Source organism: Heteronotia binoei, chromosome 21 (assembly GCF_032191835.1).
Source record: "Heteronotia binoei isolate CCM8104 ecotype False Entrance Well chromosome 21, APGP_CSIRO_Hbin_v1, whole genome shotgun sequence".
Classification (NCBI taxonomy): Eukaryota; Metazoa; Chordata; class Lepidosauria; order Squamata; family Gekkonidae; genus Heteronotia; species Heteronotia binoei.
Window position 1 is genome coordinate 39,647,300 of NC_083243.1, and position 24,116 is coordinate 39,671,415.

At 43.3% G+C, this 24,116-nt stretch overlaps 1 protein-coding gene across 6 annotated transcripts in view; it reads left to right on the top strand.

The window, feature by feature from the left end:
* Positions 1-1,855: 1,855 nt before the first annotated feature.
* TTC7B (tetratricopeptide repeat domain 7B) overlaps positions 1,856-24,116 on the top strand; it is a 172,477-nt gene continuing 150,216 nt past the window's right edge. For 3 of the 6 annotated variants that reach the window (XM_060261572.1, XM_060261567.1, XM_060261570.1), the window contains exon 1: positions 1,857-2,083. In XM_060261572.1, the coding sequence (XP_060117555.1) occupies positions 1,963-2,083 (121 nt within the window). In that variant the 5' untranslated portion in view covers positions 1,857-1,962. Of the gene's footprint in view, positions 2,084-24,116 lie in introns of all 6 variants that reach the window. The other 3 variants (XM_060261569.1, XM_060261568.1, XM_060261566.1) reach the window with 2 other exon arrangements.

Here is a 24,116-nt window from a genome sequence, read left to right on the forward strand (position 1 = left end):
GGTGATGTCATGCGGAACTATTGCCTCTACCTAAGTTGGCCAAGATGCACCTTCAGCTTTGGACCTCCCTGACATAGTGCCATTTTTGATATCTACAAGGTCATGCTACTTTGGTTAGAAAGTTATAATTTTACATAGGGTTGCCAATCTCCATATGGTGGCTGGAGATCTCCCACTATTATAACTGATCTCCAGGCAACATATATCATTACACCTGGAGAAATTGGCAACTTTGGAAGATGTTTCCTGTGAGAGCCAGTTTGGTGTAGCGATTAAGTACAGCAAACTAATCCAGAGAACTGGGTTTGATTCTCCTACTCCTCCACATGCAGTTAGCTGGGTGACCTTGGATCAGTCACAGTTCAGCCCCAACTACCTCACAGTGTGTCTGTTGTAGGGAGAGGAACGGAAGGAGATTGTAAGATGTTCTGAGACTCCAAGCAAAAAAAAGGTAAAGGTAGTCCCCTGTGCAAGCCCCAGTTGTTTCCGACTCTGAGGTGACGTTGCTTTCATGTTTTCACGGCAGACTTTTTATGTGGTTTGCCATTGCTTTCCCCAGCCATCTACACTTTCCCCCCAGCAAGTTCATTTTACCGACCTCAAAAGGATGAAATGCTGAGTCAACCTGGAGACTCCAAGGGCAGGGTATAAATCCAATTTCTTCTTCTGTGAATCATAGAGTTGGAAGGGACCCCCCAGGTAATCTAACCCCCTGCACAATATAGGACTTCACAAATACTTCCCCCTTAATTTACAGGATCATTGCTGTCAAATGGCCATTTAGCCTGTTTAAAAACTCTGAGGAAGGAAAGCCCACCATATCTTGAGGAACCCTGTTTCACTGTTTTTCTATTCTACCAAAATTTTATTACTGCATAATTTTTTAGTGTGGCATAATACCCAGATTGCTGGGGGGAAAATGCAGATGACTGGGGAAGCAATGGCAAACCACCTTGTAAAAAGTCTGCCGTGAAAACGTTGTGACCTTATAATAAGGGGACTTATTCAGGTGCAACAAGTGTTTCTTCACTGTTGCATAATTTTAGCAAAATCAAATAGGAGAATAGGAAACACATGGTGAAAAGTAGTTATGTAAAATTCTAACATAAAAAAAATCGAGCCACCTCACTAGTTATATTAGTCTCAGACTGTGTTAAAATAGTTAACATATATAACAAAGTATGAAATCCGAAAAGCTTTTTCAAGGGGTGTGAGAGAGGAGTGTGAAACATTTTCACATTTTGAATGAAAAACCTCTTCACAACTTGAAGTAATTTAGAATCAGAGGGTGTAGGTCTCTTGGCCCTGGTTTTCCTCGTGGTTAGCTTGTAAATGCACATGTTCTGGTTTCTAGACAACTCCTGCGCTATCTCCCTATTCCACTGGTTTCCATGCTTCTAGACTGTAAAAAACCAAAACCGTACAGTCACTTTATCTGCAACCAACATTTTACATAATGTACTACATGATGCGGGAAAATATGACAAGGATCAAATGAATTGGCTAAAAATACCAGGGATATTCAAAAGAGCAGTTTTGGTGCAGGGACGGATTAAGAGGCCCTACCCAAAGCGGTAATTTAGTAATGTATTTATTTAAAGGCCCCCTCATAACCTAAGACCCTAAATCCAGCCCAGGCTTGATGCAAAAGATAATCAAGCGGTTGCAGGGAAAAGAAGCGGCGGGGGCAGAGAGCGAGAGCGATGCCACCACTGCTGGCCCTTCAGCATTCCATCCCTCCTTTTCCCGCCAAGGCGCCGCTCTCTCTCGCTCTCTCATCCGCCCGCGCAGCCACACTCCCGCCCCCGCCGCGTTCCTCCGGCCGGCGGCAGGTGGCGCTGCAGCGAGCCGCCTTCCCTCCGGTTCCCGTTCCGGGGCCGCAGCTCGGCTCGTTCCGCCGCCGAAAAGGCACCCGCTGCCGCCGTCGCCACCACCGCACCGCCCCCCCCCCCCCTGCCCGCCATGGCTACCAAGAAAGGGGGCTCGCGGCTGGAGACCGAGATCGAGCGGTGCCGCTCCGAGTGCCAATGGGAGAGGATCCCCGAGCTCGTCAAGCAGCTCTCGGCCAAGCTCATCGCTAACGGTGCGGCCCGCCGGGTGGGGTGGGAGGGGATGGGATGGGAAGCGGGGGCGGGGCCCGGACAGCAGCAGCGGCGGCTGCAGGTGCAGTGAGGGGCGAGAAGAGGCAGGTCCCGTTGGGGGCTGGAGCCCTGGAGCGGGGATTGGGCGGTCGGCGGAGGGAAGGAAGCAGCTGTTGTTGTTGTTTTTTAAAAATTGCGGGTCCTCCAACCTCCCCATAAACAATAGACCTGAGAGTGCCCCTGAGCATGTGCAGGCTGCTCTGCGTCTGGCCGGGGAGGAAAGGGGGCCGCAGTCGCCGCCTCCGCTCCAGCAATTCCGGAGTGAAGGACTTGTGACTGAGAAAGAAGCTTCCAGGTCAGAGGGGGGCGAGTGTTAGCCGGCGAATCTCTGCAACCCCGGGGTCAGAGAGAGAGGCAGCGCTGAACTGGGAAATACAGAACCGCTGGAGATGCTTTCGTTGTCCCAAACCCCTCTCATTATCCCAAACCCTTCTCCCAGGCCAGATATAGTCAGGGTCATAGCCAGGATTTTAAAAGGCGGGGGTGGGGGGAGGGTTAAAAAGTGGAGAGACACCCTTTCCCATCCACTGTGGGGCTTGCTGCTTCTATGAAGCTTTCTGGGGTGGGGGCAAAAGCTGGAGGCACTGAAAGTGACCAAGTCGAGTCAGCTGACCCTAAAACTTTGGAGTCGAGAAGGGACTGCGCTTTGCATGCAAGTGGGGGGGGGGGTGGTTCTTCCATTTCCCTCTCCCCCAGTCCATTCCACCTGGCTTCCTCTGCCTCCCTCCTCTCCTGCTGCTTTTGCCCAGCACACTGTGTCCTGCTCAGCTCTCCTGGCTCTGGCTGCCACTCATGAAATATACAGGATTGGGAATAAGGGGCCCCAGCTTGGTAGTGAGGGGGCAGTGCCCCCGCAGGCCCCACTGTGGCTACAGGCCTGGGTATAGTGCCCTATTACACTGCCACCTAGGGGCTCGTGTTTTGTGGTTACACAAGTTAGCCCTCTACACAGGTTACAGTACACAACTATAATCCGCACACATATGTTGAAATCAACGCTTATAGAAGGGAGCAGCTTTTTGCACTGAGCCTACATGCTGAAGTTCCTCCCTGTGACTGGGATTTTTTTTTAAACAGAACTTGCAGTCATGGGAGACGGCCTGTGTGCTGCACTTTGTGTGTGGGTAGAGGCTATGCTGGTGTAAGCTGGCCATAGCGGGTAGGCGAGGGAGTGGGGCCACTGTGGCCCATGGCCACTCCCTCTCCACATGTGTTAATTTTCAGTGTGCCTAATGTCATGTGTAGTAGACAGCTTCTGTGTGCAAGTGAACTCATGATTTTTCTTTGACTGAGCATTGAGTCATGCTCGCGTCACAGTCAACACACATATGGCTGAATGTACCTCACACTTATCTAGGTACTGGCCTCCAGTTTTATTTTTAAAGTGAATTTGTGTGGACTCTTTCTTACAAATGTCTCTGTGTTTGTGGGAACATGTACAGAGCTAGTGGCGCAGAAATAACATTGTGTATGTATTTGGTGTCTGTTCTGCGGTTTCATGGGTTCCAAGGCTGAGTCCTGTTGGCATCAACAACAGCAACTGAAAAAGAAAGCTCCACTGGTTAAGCACTGCTGAGACCAGCCTCAGGTTAAGTCCTGGAGACCGGAGTTGTGAAAGATGATGCTTGTTTCCCTGCTGGATGCTGTAATAACCTGTGCTCTCGCTTGCGTGTGGAGTTAAGGATTTTTCTCCCTCCAGCCATGAAATAGTAGTGCTGACAATGGGATATGTGCAGAGAGGTTTGATCTAATCAGCGAATTGGGAATCATGTCAAGTATGTGGGCTTAATCCTGGAATACGAAACAACATTAAAGAAAAGAGCACCTCTGAACACCTGTAGAGTTCCTTTCCCTTGCTACTGAATAACCAAACTGCATAATCTGTCATTTGGGAAAAGGACTTCCAGATGGCCGTTGTTTCTTTTCTTAAACTGAAGCTCTGTTCAGTGGTAAAGCTTAATAGCTAACCTGTGAAAGGTCTGGTGGTGACCATCTGATTTTGGATGTTTTTGAGGAGTTAAGATAGGCTCCCTTTGGGAGCCGGGATGAAGTAAGGGTGTGTGCTTGAGGAAACTTGAGTGGAGATAGCATTTAGGCCCCAGTATCCCCTGGAAGATACTAGAACTCAGATCCAGAACATTGAGGAAAATAATGCTTCTTTTTTCACAATCAAGTAACCATAGACATCTTTTATATCTGGTGTTAAGCAAAAGTCCTTGCAAGAGAGAGTGTCATTTGCTGAATAGTTAAAATGTCAGTTTTCTCCTGATCTGTATGCTGAATCTGTATGAAAATTATGTTGAATGGTATTTCTAGACAAAGTTGTGAACCTGAAAACAGTGAACCACACAGGGACTCTTTTCCAGTCCAAATGGCAAACTGGGAGGATAGGGATGGGTAATGGGCCAAGCATTATTTTTAATGTAGTGCTTCTTGTAGTGTGGGAAGGTATCATCTGAATTCAGCATTATCTGCAAAATTTGAATGGCCCTGTGAATGACTGGGTCTTTGCAATACTGTAATTTGGAAAATGTTCATATTTGAGTAACAGGATTTCTCTAATAATGTAAATGCACAGATGTGATATCTGGATTAGAAACACATAAAATCGGAGACGTAGGGGAAAGGTTCTTTTAAGCAAATACTTCAAAACAGCAGGTTTTGCTGCCATGCCCCATGGAAGTAAACTAATTTATGTGGCTTTCTCGCTATTGTATGTATTTGCTTGTTTCTACACTGGGAAGTAAGGGAGCTTGTTGTTTTTGTTTGAACATAGGGGGGGAAATTCGCTTATGGGTACAGTGTGTTGTATATTATTGTAACTTCTGGTTGTAGCCAAAGCAAACATTACCAGCTCATGAGAATGCACGAGCAAGCGTGCTGGATCAAACCAGTGGTCTGTTTAAGTCTTGCGTCCTGTTTCCTGCAATAGTTGAGCACATGCCTTGGAAGGTCCACAAGAAGAGGCACAGAGGCCAAGGCCTCCCTCTGTTGTTGCTTCTTGGCAACTTATGTTCAGGAATACACTGCTTCTAGGTATGGAGCTTTTGTGCATTTAATATGCCATCTGCTGCTAAGAACTGATCTCTTGTTACCATGGGCAGCATCAAGATATGTTTATACCATCAGTGTGAAGGTAGCTCACTTTCTGTGTTGAACCCAGGTTCACTCTGAATAGCCTGGGTGTGAGGAAGAGAACACTCCTTCTGCTGCCTCTCACTCCTACTCTGTAGAAGCTTCTGGCTGAGGGCCTACACTTAGTTTAAAGAATACCCCAATCTGGGCAGTAGCCCAACATAACAGGGATCTTTTGACAAAGTGTCAAGATGCTTCAGCAAGCTTGGAAAGAACACTGAGAATCAGATAGCATTAAAACATAAACAGAGTTGACTGAGGGAAATAATACAAATATCTGAGCTGGAGCATTAGTAATATCAAAACCAGACAAAGTCATATGAAATGTTCACAGCAGTAACACCCCATTCTGGAAGCCCATGTCAAAAGCCAGTCACTCCAAGTGTTCATACATTGTGCAAGTTACTCCCATTCAAGATTGGCGATGAGAAGCCAAGGTTAAACTCTAAGGTCAAACACACTCTGGGGTCAGATTCTGGCCCAATTATAGGGCAAGTAGCTCAGTCAAAAGACTGTTTTCTTTTTCCGGGTTTGGAAAGGAGGGGCAAGGTGGAGTTTTCTGCTTTGCGACCTTAGTAGTCAATGTTTTTCAAATAGAGTAAAGAGAGAGGTATTCATGTGGACAGTTGTATGTTTGGGAGCAGTCTTTCATTGATGTGTGACTTTGACAGGAAATTCCAAGGACTGCCTTCACTCATATAAACTTACCTGTTCAGTTATCTTCTGAGTTCCTACTTTGGTTTCCTGTAGCAGATGACAGCCAGTTGCTCAGGGGCCTGATAGGAGCCCTCCAAGGGCCTGATTTGGCCCCCCAAGCCGCCCTGAGCCACCTCGGTGGGAAGGGCGGGATATAAATCAAAATATAAATAAATAAAAATAAAATAAATAAATGTTTGACACCCCTGCAATAGGGCTTTTAAAAATATGGCTAAAGGCACACCTCTTAATCCCTTAGAGACTCTGATTAAAGATCTAATGGCCAGAGCTTGGCCTGGGAAACCTCTCCCTGAGACATCCTGTTCAGCACAAGTTAGCATGAAGTTCAGTCCCTCTTCCTCTCTGCCTTTTGTTTTGGAAATTGGCAGAAAGCCTGTTTTATTCTCTCCATGCAGCATGCAGAGAGCTGGTTTGTGGCACCAAAGGGGATGGTAGGGGGTGGAAAAATATGAGCCAGTATAGAAGTTTATCAGCAGCACTATGGAATAAGCATTAGTTCTGCAGGCATGATGTGGGGTGATACGTGGTGGTAAAGTATTTTTGTTCCTTATAGCAATTTTCAAACTGAAATATATGCACATTTATCCAATGAGGAGATCAGTAATGGTTGGCAGGCTTTCCTGGGAAGCGCACTATCCACCTCTGCAGTGTGCAGCTGCAGGTGAGGTTTGGCTGTGTTCTAGGACACAGGCTCAGTTCAGCTAGGATGATGTGAGTCGTGATAGGCCTGCATAAACTTAATATGAGCCTACAAACATATCTCAGAATCCTCTGCCCTGTGCTGCAGCTTCCATGGTGGGGTTTCCTTCAGCAGACATGTCACTATGCAAAGGGGTCTCTGAATTACAGAAAATTTAAAATCAAAAGAGCCAGTGGTTATAGGGTTTAGGAGACCTGGAGTCAAATATCTGTTCTACCACAGAAACTCACTGGGTGACCTTGGGCCAGTTATATGCTGTCAGTCCAACCTACCTCCCAGAGTTGTTGTGAAGATGAAACTGAGGAGAGGAGAGTGATATAAATGATAGGGAGTATGTGTTTTTGGTCATGGCAGTGGCTCCTCTTCTGCTTTTAATTTTTTTAATTATTGTTGTTGTTGTTGTTTATTTTTATTTTATTTATTTATTTTATTTGTTTTATATCCCGCCCTCCCCGCCGAAGCAGGCTCAGGACAGCTTACAACATAAAATCCCAACAAACAATTAAAATTAATATTAAAATTACACATTCAACAATAAAGCAGATATTCAGTAGTTAAAACAGAATGTTGGATTGGTGCTATTCCAGTGGCGACGGCCTTCTTCAACTTCCCTTAAATACCGGTGCCGTGTCAATTAAATGCCAGCCAGAAGAGGACAGTCTTGCAGACCCTGCAGAACTGCACGAGGTTCCGCAAGGCCCTCACTTAATCTGGCAGTTGGTTCCACCAGAAGGGGGCGCATGTAGATGTTGAACAACATCGGGGAGAGCACTGCCCCCTGAGGCACCCTGCAGTCAAGCGCGTGCCTCCAGGACAGTTCATCCCCAATCGCCACCCTTTGTCCCCAATCATCTAGAAAAGAGGAAAGCCATTGCAAGACCAACCCCTGAATCCCTGTGTTGGTGACTGATGGTTGACCGTATCGAATGCCACCGATAGGTCCAACAACATCAGTACCGCCTCGCCGCCGCGATTCAGATGCCGCTGGAGGTCATCCACTGTTTCCGTCCCATGACCTGGGCGGAAACCCGACTGGTGAGGGTTTAGGACGGAAGCGTCATCCAGAAAACTCTGTAACTGTAGTGCTACTGCCCTCTCAGTAATTTTACCCAAAAAGGGTAAATTTGAGATCAGCTAGTAATGTGCCAATTCGGCCGGGTCTAATGTTGGTTTTTTCAAGAGAGGGCGGACCACAGCCTCTTTTAGAGGTGTTGGAAAATGCCCTTCCACGAGCTCCTCCCTGCAAGGAGGACTGAGGGTGACTTACAACAGGACAAAATAAATAAATTCAAGTTAAAATCAAATATTAAAATGTCCATAACATATCAACAATAAAAGAGTGCAAATTTTAAAATAGTGGTTTTGTTTTCCAGAGGCTGCCTGGGGAGGGGGGGAATTACGGCTGGGGGAGGGATGTGAGAGTGTCAGATTTTATACTGTTCTGTCACTGTCCTCAACCAAATGCCTGGGGGAACATCTTTGTCTTGCCTGCCCTGTGGAAAGGTAGTAGCCCCTGCAGGGCATGGATGTTCTCTGGCAGAGAGTTCCACCTTGCAGGGCCAGGGCCAAAAAAGTCCTTCCCCTAGTGGAGGACAGCTGGATCTCTCTCAGGCTGGGGTCCACCAGAAAGTTCTTATTCCCAGAGTGTACTGAGAGTAGTGGTTCTGAACATTTTTCATATACTTGGTTTTTACTCAGCATCATGCATTCACTCTGTTCATTTTTCAGGAATGACACAGGCCCTATAGCGGGGCATTCCTAGCTTGTTGTAACAGTGCAGAATTCCCATGTCATCCTTAAGGATGCTATGAAAGATGAAAAATCTCCTGTTTTATCCTTCAGGATACCCTGGTTGCGAGAGCAGCTAGATGTTCAGGGACATTGAATGTTAAACATTCTCAAGCAGGTACCTGGGGGCAGGCAGGTGAGTGAAGTAAAGTCCAGTATGGTAGGTCTGAGGACAGATCCTGGTAATAAAGCTTTATAGTGTGTCCTGGAGCAGCAGTGGGGATTCACTTGTAAGGATTGTAATGCTGCTATCAGTTGGGGCTGTGTTTATCAAGCTGTTTTTGTGTGAATAGCAAGACCATGATAACATCTGTCAGGCTTCTTCCAGTAGAACAAACTATGGCCCGTTGTATGGACATTGTAAGTAACAAACAGTAACTTTTAGGCTACGTTGCTGTACTTGGAAGTGAAACCCATTCAGTGCGGTGAGACTTGCTAATCACTAAACTCGTAAAATGAAATTGTGATCTCAAGCATGTTGGGCAGACAGCCTACAGAAATCGGGATTGTGGAAGTGCATTATTGGTACTTGTAGAATGTTTGTGTTGAACGCTACGAACCTCTCAACGATTAAAAAAAATTAAAAACCTTGAAGGACAATATAGGGGTCAATTGCACCTTTAAGACCAACTTAGTTTTGTTTTGGAAATTGGCAGAAAGCCAGTTGACTTGTTCTACTACTTCAGTCCAACACGACTGCCTACTTGGATCTATCTTGACTGACAATGTTTGTCTTGTATACGTACTCATAAACACACACTCTATATTGACTATTAGCCATGAAGTTACAGTGATTACAGCCAGTGTTCCCTCTAAGCTGAGTTAGTGTGAGCTAGTTCACAATTTTTTAGGCTCTGGCTCAAACAGTTTTGTCTTAGTTCAGGAAAAATGGTCCCAGAGCAAGCTAATTTATGGGGTCAGAGCTTTAATGCCAGTAGCTCATGAAGCAGAATTTTGACTCACATGACTCCACCGCTAAAAAGGAGTATTGGTTACAGCTGAAGGTTTCAAACTGCAGTCATCATTGTTCTTTCTGTGATGATGTCTAGAATTTCAAGTTACAAGTGCAGAGAAAGAACTAAACATGGGGATAGTTTTCTGTTGCAGAAAACAAGAGGGTTTGAATGAGGCTTCCACTGGGCTTTCCATTCCGCCCAATCATTGTTCATCTGTGTGCATGCACCTCTCATAAAAGCTCCCCTTGATTTCTTGCACTTCATTACAGGACAAATCTTTTAAGCCCTCCCCCAGTATGCAAATTATGTTCATAAACACATTTTCCATGATTGCTAAGTTTGGCATGGGATTTAGTGTAGTGAAGAATTCTAAACCTCTGGTTATTAGTGGTACTGTTTATCATGGTGTATCAAGAGCTTTCAGATCACCAGTTATTCTCATACTAGAGCTCATACCAGTGGTGTTTAAGGGATTTAGCATTCTTGAGGGTGTTTCAGACATCACATTTATCCCACAGCAGAGCACTCTGTAATATTTCAGTCATGCTGCCCAATTATGCAAGACATCCTTCTGGACATTCTTTTAAATTAAGCTTCTCTATTTATATTTTGGAGTTAGGAGACGTATGGTAAATAGCAATCCTAAGAATGATTTTTAAAAACTCATGTTCCCTAGGGTTTGAAAGAGACATGAATGCCATGTCAGCTTAAATATGCTTGTTTTGGAGGTATTTAGTCTGTCACTAGCATTTGCCTGTATTTGTGAAGGTAATATCTGTAATGTAGTTACGTAAACATCAGTACTACATAATATTGTGAAGTTTAAAACTGGCAGGGCTTGACATACTGAAAACTGAAATCCTTATGATTTGAAAGCTGTCATAAGAACATAAGAGAAGCCACGTTGGATCAGGCCAGTGGCCCATCCGGGCCAACTCTGTGTGTCACATAGTGGCCAAAACCCATGTGTCGTCTGGTGGTTCACCGGCAGGGCCAGAACTCCATAAGCCATCCCACTGTTGCCCCCCAAGCACCAAAAATACACGTATAATTGCCCCAGACATGGGCCCATTTTACACACACGTATCTTACTGCAGATTTTCAGAATAAGCCTTTAATTTTGATTTTGGATTTTGCGCCCACCTCACATACCATTCTTTTTCCTCTGGTGTATTTATTCTGCAGCTACAATTCTAAAAAAATGTATTTTTCAAAATCAGGGTGGAACTTCTCTTGTGAAGTGTGGAGATGGTGTCCAAAGCCCCCCCCCCCTAAATTTAGGCAAATGCCCTTTTGCAGGTGCACAGTTGCATCCAGCAAATGCCTCCCATTTAAATCCTTATGGTTCAGGTTTTGCACATGCATTTTTAGCATTAGTTCATTGAATGAAAGGAAGGAGGCGAAGGGCGGGAAAACTGAAGTTGAAATTGACAAGACTTTTTAAAAAAAAACGTGACAGGCAGCTGCAAAGCCCCATTTTCCAAATTGCTGAGCACTAGGAGATTCTCTACTGCTGTGGCTCCCAACCTTTTTGGCATGAGGGACCAGCCCCAGGGCCAGCCCACCCACCGTGGCCCCAGGGCTGGCAGGGTGGGGGCATCACATTTGCCTCCCCACACAGCAGTGCCTCCTCCCTCCATTTTCACCATTTTAAGGCCAGGGAAGGGGCAGTGAAGAGCCTCCTGGGCTCTTTAAAGGCCAACCTCCCCGCCTTTGATCGGCGGGGGAAACCGCAGAAGCAGCGGCAAGCGACTCGCTGAAAAGGCAGCGCTGCCCTTGCCTCCGTCCCACTTCTTTCCCCATGCCCAGTACATAGCTCCTTTTAAACGCCCTTCCCGTCATTTTAATTATTTTATTCATAGACTTATGCTACTTGTAAAAAAAATTAAAAATGTAAACAATGGGGGAATTAGAGCTTGTACACCAATAAAGGGGGGAGAATGGCGGAAAGCACAGAGTGGGCAAAACAATCTTGATATTGGCAGGGGAGTGACCTTCCAAGTGGTGGCAAAAGGGCAGGGGGAAAATCTGAGGGAATCTGTATACTTTTGAATTATCTTTGGCTTGGAAACAAGGGAAAAATCAGCACAAAAGCTATCTCAGAAAACCCAAGGAAACAGTGACCAGAAAGCGAACTGAGTGCTGAAGGGAGAACAATCAATGCAGAAAAACAAAGAAAACCAGACAGTCATGCACAGTGAAAGTCAGGGAAAATACCCATGAATAGTAGGTCATACTGTTCCAACTATACCTTGTGGCTAATAGCCACTGATGGACCTATGCTCCAAATGTTTATCCAGTCTCCTCTTGAAGCTGTCTGTGCTTTTAGTCGCCATCATTTCTTGCGGCAGTGAATTTAGCATCTTAATTACTCTTTAGGTGAAGAAATGCTTCCTTTTATCTGTTCTAAGTTTACTGTGCTCATGAGTTCTTGTATTGTGAGAAAGAAAGAAAAGTACTTCTTTCTCTACCTTCTCTGTCTCATACATAATTTTGCAAATCTCTATCATGTTGCCCCTCATTTGTTGTTTCTCTGAGCTAAAGAGTCCCAGCTTCTTTAACCTTTCTTCATATGAAAGGTGTTCCATCCCCTTAATCATTTTAGTTGCCCTTTTCTACACCTTTTCCAATGCTATAGTGTCTTTTTTGAGGTGTGGTGACCAGAACTTCACACAATAATCCAGATGAGGCCACATGATAGATTTATACAGGGGCATCAGGTAAATGGAAGCTATACCACAAATATTGGGATTGATGTGGGCTGTGAAGGAACAGAAGTGTATGGCCCTTTTTCATGCTGTATTTTTTAGGTGTGTGCATGACAGGCTTTGAGGGTACACCTAAAATGTAAAGTGTGTGCTGACAACTGTATATCATTGGTCAGGAAGCTCTGATTGGATGGAGCTGCCTGCTGAGTATGTAATTGGGTTTGATACTGTGTAAAATGTAAATGGCTCCAGTCAGACTGCTGAATTTGGCTATGAAGCCTAGGGTAAGTTGTTTTTCTCTTACTGGGTTCGATGCATAGATGTTCAAACAGGAACATGCTTTATTAATAACTCCGGAACAAGACAAAATGGCAGAGCCACGACCCCGCTTATATACGTGCAAAAGAACACTCCCCCCCGATCCCCATACCAAATCACGGCAGTCAAGCTTCGTGCCAAAACTGCTCATTGGTTTCCATTTAGAGTCCAAGTCTCAAAGGTGTAGCAAAGAGTCTCTCTGCATCTGGGCACATGAAAGCAACCGGCCAAACATAGAGTCCAGTACATAACACCTACTTCACTGTTGTTTGAGTTGGTAAAATTGTACAAATGTTGTTACATTGATGTAACATGCCTTAAATAGTTAGGATACCATGGTGGGGTGTCTAGATAAGCTGTGTACAGAAAATCAGGGAGAACTTACTAAATGAGTAATTTGGTGGAAGAAATTAGTCACCTGTAGTGAAGAGATAAAAGGGTACTTCTACTGGCTTTTCAAGGAAATTTGACTGGGAGGGTGCAAGCCCCCTGGTTAGCAGAAAGCCTGGAAATAGGAATGACAAGATTGGCTATATAGATAGTAACAGAGAGAGTGTCACCTTGTGTGCCTAGTTGGATCAGTCTACTGTAGCAGTTTCTTTGATGCGCAGCTTGCTGTTCCTTCTGTTTGTCTTAAACTAACCTGAAACATATTTTGTCAAAGACTGGCAATAGGTCTGCCAAACTTGCTAACCCATGGAAACTTTTCCTAGCCTGTCTGCACAGACATACCTATTTTAGCCATTTATGGCATCTTATCAGCCTGAAAAGAAGCAAAGAACCAACTCTGTTTTATTTTAGGAAAGATTCCCTGCCTAGTGGGAATTTCTTATTTGCCCTGACCTAGAGAGCCCAGGCTAGCCTGATCTAAGCAGGCTTAGCCCTAGTTAGTACTTGTAAGAGAGACTGCTGAGGAAACCTGGGGTTGCTGTGCAGAGGCAGGCAAAGGCAAACCAATTCTGAATGTCTCTTGCCTTGAAAACTCCTAAGGGGTCACCATAGGTCAGCTGGACCCAGCTAGACATTATGTGTAGCTGGGGAAAAAGCCTTCTGAATCAGCATGGTGTGGTGGTTAAGAGTGGAGGACTCTAATCTGAAACACCGGGTTTGATTCCGCACTCTTCCACATGAAGCTGGCTGGGTGACCTTGGGCCAGTCACAGTTCTCTCAGCTCCATCTACCTCACAAGGTGCCTGTTGTGGGGAGAGGATGCAAAAAGTGATGTAAACTGCATTGAAACTCCTTAGAGAAAATTTAGGTATAAAACCTACTCTTTTTCCTCTGAATCATGACTGACATTAGAGAGGTGTGCATGTGGGGGATTTAATCTTGGTCCTTCAACTGTTTACCTGTTCCAAATTGTTCCTCCCCCCACAGACTTCAAATATTTATTTTACATTTAAACTGCATGCAGAAGGAAGGAGAGAAAAATTTAGAACAGGGAAAAGTGGTCAGGGAAAGAGTAAAACATCTCTGTTTCCCCGCTAATTCTCCACAGTCCTTGTTGCCCAACAGAAGTGCCTTTTCTGGTTTTAAAACTTGCCTTTCTGTGTAACGTCTAGTCTTGGCTCTCAGATTATTAAATTAAGGGGACTATCTTTGACTGGTGTTATTAGGTGAGTTGGAAATAAGAACTATACTTACCAGCAGTGCCATTAAGGAATTTCTGGTAGCACAGTAGACATGGGTGACAGTTATTTGCTGTAATCTGTGTTACAGTGTTTGCTTTTAAAAACGTGCCCTTTCCCCTGATAATTGTTATAATGTTGACACCTGCATCTGCATTTGTGGCCAGGCTTCTTCAGAATGGACACCTGAATAATATTTTCAGCACAATATGGCTCTGCTCCACTTGCACTAAAGTCCCTTTCAGGTCCCATCAAAGAGTGAGACTTGCTTTTCAGTAAACACACTTTGGCACTCACTGTTAATTTTTAGAAACCTGTGGTTCAGGGTTGACCTTTGTAGATTCACAACAGGGTCTGAGCATTGCACGACATTCATTTTTTCTATTGCTTGGTTCCATGCACTGGAGAAGTTATCTGAGGGTGGTACCTGCCGTATACTTTGGTATTCTACAGATTTGAAATAAGAACTGTGTTAGTGGTCAATCTGTGGTTTCATTTTTTTATGAATCCAGACTGCAGCGTGATATAGTAACCTTGGTGTTAAAAGCTGTAATTGCGGCTGGGAGATATTGTCTGCCTTTTCTATAGAAGAAAAACACTTTATTGCTGCTCTGTTGCAAGCTGCTGATGCCATAACAGCCTTATGCTGGGGTTTCCAGCTTAGATGATAATCAAAGATTACTCCAAGGTACTTGAAGGTAAAAAGGTAAAGGTAGTCCCCTGTGCAAGCACCAGTCATTTCCGACTCTGGGGTGACATTGCTTTCACAATGTTTTTACAGCAGACTTTTTACGGGGTGGTTTGCCATTGCCTTCCCCAGTCATCTACACTTTCCCCCCAGCAAGCTGGGTACTCATTTTACCAACCTCGGAAGGATGGAAGTCTGAGTCAACCTCGAGCCGGCTACCTGAACCCAGCTTCCACCGGGATTGAACTCAGGTCGTGAGCAGAGTTTAGGTCTGCAGTACTGCAGCTTTACCACTCTGCACCACAGGGTTCTTCTTACCTGTTCCAATTTGTTGTCTTCTGTTGTTGTTGTTCAGTCATACAGTCGAGTCTGACTCTTTGCGACCTTATGGACCACATCACGCCAGGCCCTTCTATCGTCTTACATCCCAGGTTCCAATGCAGTATTGTTCTTTGCAGCATCAAACTTTCCTTTTCATCCTCAGGACACATCCTCAGCTGAATCTCCTTTCGGCTTTGGCCCAGCCGCTTCATTCTTTCTGGGGTTACTTGTACTTGCTCTCCGCTTTTCCCCAGTAGCATAGTGGACACCTTCTGACCTGAGGGGATCATCTTCCGATGTCATATCTTTTAGCCTTTTGTTACTGTCCATGGGGTTTTCTTGGCAAGGATACTGGAGTGAGTTGCCATTTCCTTCTCCAGTGGATCATATTTTGTCTGGGTTCTCTGCTGTGGCCTGTCTGACTTGGGTGACCTTCTGCGGCATAACCCGCAGCCTCATTGAACCATGCAAGCCTTCTCGCCGCATCGAGGCAGCAATTCACGAGAGGGTCATTGTCTTCTACTGTCCATTTATAGCTGCCGTCTCCTCTGTTTTGTAAAAACTAATATATTCAGTTTGGCAATGTTAATTGTTAGACCATGCTCCTGACAATACTTTTAGAAGGATTGTATTAATCTTCAAAGCCCAGTAGGGGATAGTGATATTAAAATTGCATTGTTGGCATATAGTAATGTAGAAATTTCTAAAGCTCCAAGTTTTGGTAGATGGAATTTCTCTTGTATAAGAGTGGGTGCTAGATCATTCACATATAAATTAAAAAGAAGTGGAGCCATTAGGGGCATCCCTACTTAATACCAGATCTCATAATAAATATTCTGGCCCAAATCTAACCTGGCAAGTTGAATTATTATATAATATCTGTATTAGCCATAGCAATCTGCAATCAGTTGTGGTTTTCTTACATTTTTGCTACAATTGAGTTCTAGAGATTGAGTCTAATGGAATTAGTACTTGGAAGTCTTGCACACAAAGTCCTGCAGTGTTCTGAATTTATAATTTGTCTGGAGCATATTGCTGATGTTGCTGTCCATTTTTAAAGTTTTAGGAGTATTCTGTTCCTGAGCAAGATCTAAATAACAGAGATCTTTCAGATAGCTGTGACATGGTAATTTAATGGCAAGGCAGAGTGGAAGATGATCACTATCTTGAAAATCTGCAACTCTTAGACTCACATAATTTAGCATAGATGTTGATACTGCAAAATAATCTATGTTCTTCCCTCTAGTGCTTATTTATGAAATCTCCTGCAAAATCCACTCCTGCTCAACCATCATGATAACCAAATCTTTATTTTATACACTGACCATCAATTTTTTCAATACTCTGCTTCTATTGAATTTTAACAAGATATACAGCCATTGCAGAATCATGTTCACAAGGTATCAAACCCATATTAACCCCCCCCCCAAAAAAACCCAGAAATGTATACAGAATACAACTATATTTTTTTTTAAAAAAAACCAGCCTAGGATCAGAATCACATAGGTATGGTTCATAAGGGGTAGGATCAATACAAAGGCAATGTAATTTATAGAAATAGGCTTAGTGTGCACAAAGAATACATAGAGATTTGGAAAGCAATAATAACTATCAAGAGTCCTACAGAACAGATCATACAGAAAGCATGGAAATGTACAGGGTGAACAAACTGTTCTAGGTTTGGGGCAGGGATGGGGGGAGGGAGAAAGAGAAAAAAATGAAAACCATATTGTTGAAGTGAGGAATTGTCACTGCTTTTAGAAAAATAGAAGATTATGGTAAAATTTGTTTTAGGCGGAATGTCAAGGTCAGAATGATATGCAGCAATAGGAAACCAAAGCTCCACAAAGACATCATGGGCCTTAGGTGAGTGAGTCTGAGAAGTATGAGAGGATATCTTCCCCGGTATAAAGTAGTCCCAAAGCCACATCCTCCGGTCATTGACTGAGGGCAACGTGCAGTTCTTCCAGTGGGCCGCAAGGACCAGCCTTGCCACTGTTAGCATCCCAGCATGAGATTTTATTCTGTGGCATTACTGGCCATCAACATAGGAAGACTTCTGGCAGCAGCAGGAATGACTCCCCTGTGATTATGTTGATTTCCTTGGCAGTGTTTTCCCAGAATATTTTAATGGAGTTTTTCACCAGCTTTATTAGATATCTTGTCGTTAGATCTCTGACAAAAGAAAAAATGATAATCAGGATCAATTAATACCTGCCTGGCCTTTCTCTGAAAAAAGGTATTGTCCTCTGGTCCTATTCTTGCATCAAAGTCACCAGCTAGTATCAAGGGCAAGAAGGGACAATCCATAATAAAGACTATCTATGAAGATGTTAAACTTCTTCCAGTTCTTGTCTGTTACTGTTACGGGAGATAAAGCAGAGGGTGGGAGATACACTGAAACCATAATACAAGCAAAGCTTTTGCAGTGTATCAATATAGCTATTGCAAAAGTACTACATTTTAAAACCTCTGTAGAGCATCTAGCCTAACAGATGCCATACATGCCACCTCACCACTCAATCTTCCACCTTTATCTCCCCTAGTCACTGCAACATAAAAGTCTTAAATCCCTGAAGGGGTATGTTTTTGGATGTCCATGTCTCCTGTAATAATTTAATATCAAAAGTAGTTAAAATTAATTAATCTCACGAGTAATTCTGACTAATTTTTGCAGTGCTTTAAAAGAGGTTAGCAATCTTGCTTTCACGTCATCTGTTTTCAAATTACTCAGAAATTTTGTTCCCAATGTTCTATGAGGACCATGATCGATAGACGGTTCAGCCAAAGATGTTATAACTGTATTGGCATTTTTGTAAAGTTTACAGCTTTCCTAGGAGATGATGTAAAATCAATTAAATCCTCTTCTAACTTTTCAGTGCTTTGCTCTTCACTTTGAATATTTTGAGGGACTGACTTGAACCAGTACTTATTGTAGGGCTACAATGAAATTCTCTTAGTATTGTTTTTGTGCAATAATGTCATATTTCCTTAAGCAATCTTGCCTCTGCTAGCATTAAAGTCTAGAATTGTGGAAAAAGAGAACTAATTTAGCCATTTTGGCAGGGCCAGAGATTCTGTTCCTGTATCACAGGTCAGTTGTTGTAGGGTGCCTATTTAGCAGTACTCCTAGATGATTTTTCACTGCCCCTTTACTGTCCTAGTTGATAATGAAAAGGGTATACATTCAAACAACATTATAGTGGTCAGGTATAAAAGGATTAATCCCCCTTGTCTTGTATATACTGTATTTCTCAACTGCAGTCAACTCTATACTTCTTTGTACTTTGTCTTCCTGGGGACTAATTCCTTTAAACTTGTTACTATCCATAATACACTGTACATGAGCATTCAAGATGTTGAGCTTCTCATAATTTTTTTAAAGTCTTAACAACCAACACTATTTGTGTTGCAAGCAGATAGTAATTCTCTGGTGCAATTTCATCCCTCTTGTCTTGGGGGTTTATATTAGAACAAGGAATAAGGGCCCATTGTGGAGAAAAATACAACTGACTCTAGAAAGAGGGTCTGGAGAGTGTCCCCACTTGCTGTCTTCCCACCCACCCAAGTGAAGGCATTCACTCCCCCCTCCCACCTCAAGGGGAGCTGATCTTTGCCATCTGTACGGCAGTTGTAATTCTGGGTGATTTTCTGCCCTTACCTAAAGATTGGCAACATTGGTTCTCCAGGAGGAAATGGCTGGTTTGGAGGGCGGAGTCTCTGGCATTGTATCTGTCTGAGGTTCCCCCCCCCCCTCCTCAAACCCTACTCTCTCCAGAATGTACCCCTCAAATCTCCAGGAATTGCCTAAGTTGAACTGACTGTCCTAGGGGGGCTATTGCTGAACAGGCACATGCAGCCAGGCCTAGTTAACTCATTCCAGTCAGGTGACATCAAGCCACCCAAAGGATGCTGCCAGGCTTTGGGTAGTCAACCTCCTGGTGGAGCCCGAAGATCTCTTGGGATCACAATTGAACTCCAGACAACACATTTCTCTTCCCCTGGAGAAAATAACTGCTTTGGTGGGTGGACCCTATGGCATTATATTCAGCTGAGGACTCTACTTTTACTGCCTAGCAACAGCCTCTGGCTAGCAGCTTCCCCTGTGGCCCAATCCTTGTCTTTCCTGGGGGGAAGCTGAGGGGAGGAGAGAGGGAGTGAGAGGAAAGAGTTGGCCACCATGGCCTCTGAGAAAAAGCTTTGTGTGGCCACAGTAGAGCAGCAGCCCTTTGTGAGGCTGGTTGATGAAGAGGATACAGAGAAGTGTTGGAGATGTGTTTGTCTCTAAGGTAAGACTGTTTTGGTGTTTTGATCAGTGTTCCCAGGCCTGCAGTCAGCAGGGGACAGAGGGAGTCAGCCAATGGAAATCCCGAGGTGTTGACTGACGCATGATGGGCCAATAGTTTGTTGAGTGCACCCATCAGTCATGGGAGCACTCCCATTTGGCCACCACCATTAGGGAATTATTATCTATGATAATGATGATGATCTTCATTAAGAAACTCAAAAGCTTTATCTTTCTGAGATCAGAGAGAATGTATATTATCTTTATATGTTCATATGTTCACAAATACCTCCAACCACACGCACATACATCCCCCGTGACCCCTGCTGCATGCTGAGAATATGGCAAAAACCTCCATGATCCCTGGCCAAACTGGCCTAGAGAAAAATTGCTGACTGACCCCAAAGTGGCAATCAGTGCCTTCTTCACCTTCTTCTTACATCCCCCGTGACCCCTGCTGCATGCTGAGAATATGGCAAAAACCTCCATGATCCCTGGCCAAACTGGCCTAGAGAAAAATTGCTGACTGACCCCAAAGTGGCAATCAGTGCCTTCTTCACCTTCTTCTTTCTATTTTTGAGTGTAGTCAGACCTAACAGCCCCCCAAAGAAAACAGAAAATAAGAGTAGAACAGAGGTGAATGGTAATATCAGTGCCTTCTTCACCTTCTTTCTATTTTTGAATAAGGCTTGTTAATCAACTTGCCAGTCTCCTACACGCTCAAGCGGGGAGGAAAAAGGAGAAAGTGAACCAACTGCTGTGTATGTTACAAACAAGGATAAAAACCAATTAAAATAACAAAAGAAAGACTAAATAGCTAACAACAGGATTACTATCTTCGGAGGAACACTTTCTCTTACAATTAATATCTTATGACTCATATCAGCTCTAGCTTTAAAAATAAATAATAAAAGCTCCTCAGAATACTTCTTAAACACCTACTAAATAAACACCTTCTTCCCCTCAGTCTCTAGTATTGAATATAATCAGACCTAGCAAGGTAACAGCAAAGACAAAAGGTAAAGCAAATCACCCCACCTCCAAGAAGTGGATGCTATAAGATTGCCTCCACACTTGAGAGGAGACAGATGGAGTGTGATAGCATTCTGCAATTAAGAAGGGTAAATCTGCCCATCAGTCTCTGATTTTGATATATTTATTTCCTTCACTATGTTCTCCCCCCCTCACGGAATTAAACCCAAAAAAATGGTGACCATGTAAACAAAGCTTGTTATTCCATTTTGGTCCTTCCATCTGTCAAATGGCTTTATTATGTTGTATGCTAATTTGTTGCTCACCCTCTACCTATATGTATGGACTTGCTACTGCCGTTCCAATGTATCTGAAGAAGAGTGCAATGCACGAAAAAAGATTATACCTTGAATAAAACTTTGTTGGTCTTAAAGGTACCACTGGATTAGAATTTGGTAAAGTTTATTAATCAGCCTGCCATTCCCCTGCAGGGAGAGGGAAGGAGAAAGCAAACCTTCCACCAGAAAACCATCCACAAGAAAAGATAAGAGCCAATTAAAAAGAGATAAGATCTAGATAAAATAATGAAATAAAACCTGAAATATACAATAAAACCAGAGTATAAAAACACAGATGAAATTATCTAGGAGTAAGTTAAGATAAAGGATAAAACTCCACAATGCGAAGCTCAGTTTAAAAGCATTCTCGAAGTAGTTTTTTAGCCAGAAGTCCTTTCACAGTAGGGTCCATCTCTGACCTTGGGCAGAGGAAAGCCAGCCCCCTCATGCTGCTTAATTTCCCAGAAGCGTGAATGGGAATGGGAACCTGACAGTTACAGTTTAATTAGAGTTGGCTCTGAGGAGACCAATTTTGACATCCCCTTAAAGGGCAGCAAAGGTTCACTTATTTAGTTGATTATAGCTGTAATTTATATCCCTTCCATCCCACCCTGAGCCTGCCTTGTTGTTGTTCAGTCACACAGTTGAGTCCGACTCTTTGCAACCCCATGGACAAAGTCTCGCCAGGCCTTCCTGTCTTCCACCATCCTCTGAAGTCTGCTCAAATTTGTGTTTGTTACATCAGTAACACTGTCCAGCCATCTCATCTTTTGCCGTCCCCTTCTTCTTTTGCCTTCTGTCTTTCCCAGCATCAGGATCTTCTCCAGGGAGTGCTCCCTTCTCATTTGGTGGCCAAAGTATTTGAGCTTCAGCTTCAGCATCTGACCTTCCAGGGAACAGTTTGGGTTGATTTCCCTTAGAACTGACTGATTTGATCTTCTTGCAGTCTAAGGGACTCTCAAGATTCTTCTCCAGCACCACAGCTCAAAAGCATCTATTCTTCTGCACTCGGCCTTCCTTATGGTTCAGCTCTCACAGCCATAGATTACTACTGGGAATACCATCGCTTTGACTATAAGGAATTTTGTTGGCAGGGTGATGTCTCTGCTTTATATTATGCTGCCCAAGTTCGCCATAGCTGTCCTCCAAAGGAGCAAACGTCTTTTAATTTCATGGCTACAGTCACCATCTACAGTGATCTTGGACCCCAGAAATGTGAAGTCTGTCACTACTTCCACGTCTTCCCCTTCTATTTGCCAAGGTGTGACGGGACCAGTTGCCATGATCTTAGTTTTTTTGATGTTGAGTTTCAAGCCTACTTTTGTGCTCTCCTCTTTCACCCTCAACAAGAGGTTCTTTAGGTCCTTCTCACTTTCTGCCATTAGAGTAGTGTCATCTGCATATATGAGGTTGTTGATGTTTTTCCCGGCAATCTTAATACCGGCTTGTGCTTCATCCAGGCCAGCATTCTGCATGATGTACTCTGCATATAAATGTAATAAGCAGGGTGACAATATACATCCTTGTCGAACTCCTTTTCCTATTCTAAACCAATCAGTTGTTCCATGACCCTTATACAAGTTTCTCAGGAGACATGTGAGGTGGTCTGGTACTCCCATCTCTTTAAAGACTTACCACAGTTTGTTGTGATCCACACAATCAAAGGCTTTAGCATAGTCAATGAAGCAGAAATAGACATTTTTTTGATACCCCTGTGCTTTCTCCATAATTCATCGAATGTTGGCAATTTGATCTCTAGTTCCTCTACCTCTCTGAAACCCAGCATGAACTTCTGGTAGTTTTCGATCTACATACTGCTGAAGCCTAGCTTGTAGGATCTTTAACATGAACTTGTTGGCATGCGAAATGAGTGCAATGGTGCAATAGTTTGAACATTCCTTGGCATTACCCTTCTTTGGAATTGGAATATAAACCAATCTTTTCCAATCCTGTGGCCACTATTGTGTTTTCCAAATTTGTTGACATAATGTGTGCATCACTTTAACAGCATCATCTTTTAGGACTTTGAATAGCTCAACTGGGATACCATCATCTCCGCTCGCTTTGTTGTTCGTAATGCTTTCTAAAGCCCATTTGACTTCACACTCCAGGATGTCTGGCTCAAGGTCATTGATTTCACTGTCATGGTTGTCAGGGACATCGAGATTCTTCTTGTATAATTCTTCTATGTATTCTTGCCACCTCTTTCTGATCTCTTCTGCTTCTGTTAGGTCCATACCGTTTTTGTCCTTTATCATGGCCATCTTTGCACGAAACATTCCCTTGATTTCTCCAATTTTCTTGAAGAGATCTCTTGTCCTTCCCATTCTATTATTTTCCTCTATTGCTTTGCATTGTTCCTTCAGGAAGGCCTCCTTATCTCTTCTTGCTGTTTGCTGGAAATCTGCATTCAGTTGGGTGAATCTTTCCTTTTCATCTTTGCTTTTCACTTTCCTTCTTTCCTCAGCTATTTGTAAAGCCTCATCAGACAGCCACTTTGCTTTCTTGCATTTGTTTTTCTTTGGGATGGTGCTGAATGCTACCTTCTGTACAATGTCACGAACCTCCATCCATAGTTCTTCAGGCACTCTGTCCATCAACTCTAGTTCCTTAAACCTATTCTTCACCTCCATTGTATATTCATTTTTTTTGACGTTTTAAAAGGGATTTTATTGAAACTTTCATAAGCAAGTACAATATAAAATTGAATGACGATAAGTAATTGTAAGCAAAACAGAAACAATGAGAAGATTTCAATCCTGAGATTAGGCTGTCACGTTACAAGGTTGAATATAGGCCTAAAAAGAACATTGCAATAAACACAATACTACGAAAAATATTACTACTAATAATAATACTGCACTCCACTACCTAAGGTACTTTGCAAATCTAAACTAAATAACTAAATAGAAAAATTAATGTGGACGTTACAATAAACTCAAACACAATACACACACACATATAGATACATACATAAGATTCAAGGCTTCATTTATGAATACAATGTGAGGTTATTAATGAAAGATATTCATCTTGTGGTAACATTGAAGTGTGAAGGCAGGAAGCAAAATTCCTTTTCAAAAAAGGTTCCCCTATAGGAGAAGACTTAGACCCATAATGAGATTGAAAACTAACTAATTTATCTAAAATAAAATATTCCCAAAGTTTAGAAGCCCAAGTTTGGATAGAGGGAGACTCAGGTTTTTTCCAAGTTAAAACTATAGCATATTTGGCGGCAGTGAATAATAGGGAAATAAATGTCAGAACTGGAGAAACTTCAATCGAGGCCCAAACTCGTTACAAAAGTATAGGCTTTATTGAGAACTACAGAGGTAGAGGTACAAGATAACACTGATGCCAAGCCTGGCATTTGTTACAGTTTTATGCGGTTGTTGTAGCAATGCTAGAAGCAATAATAAAA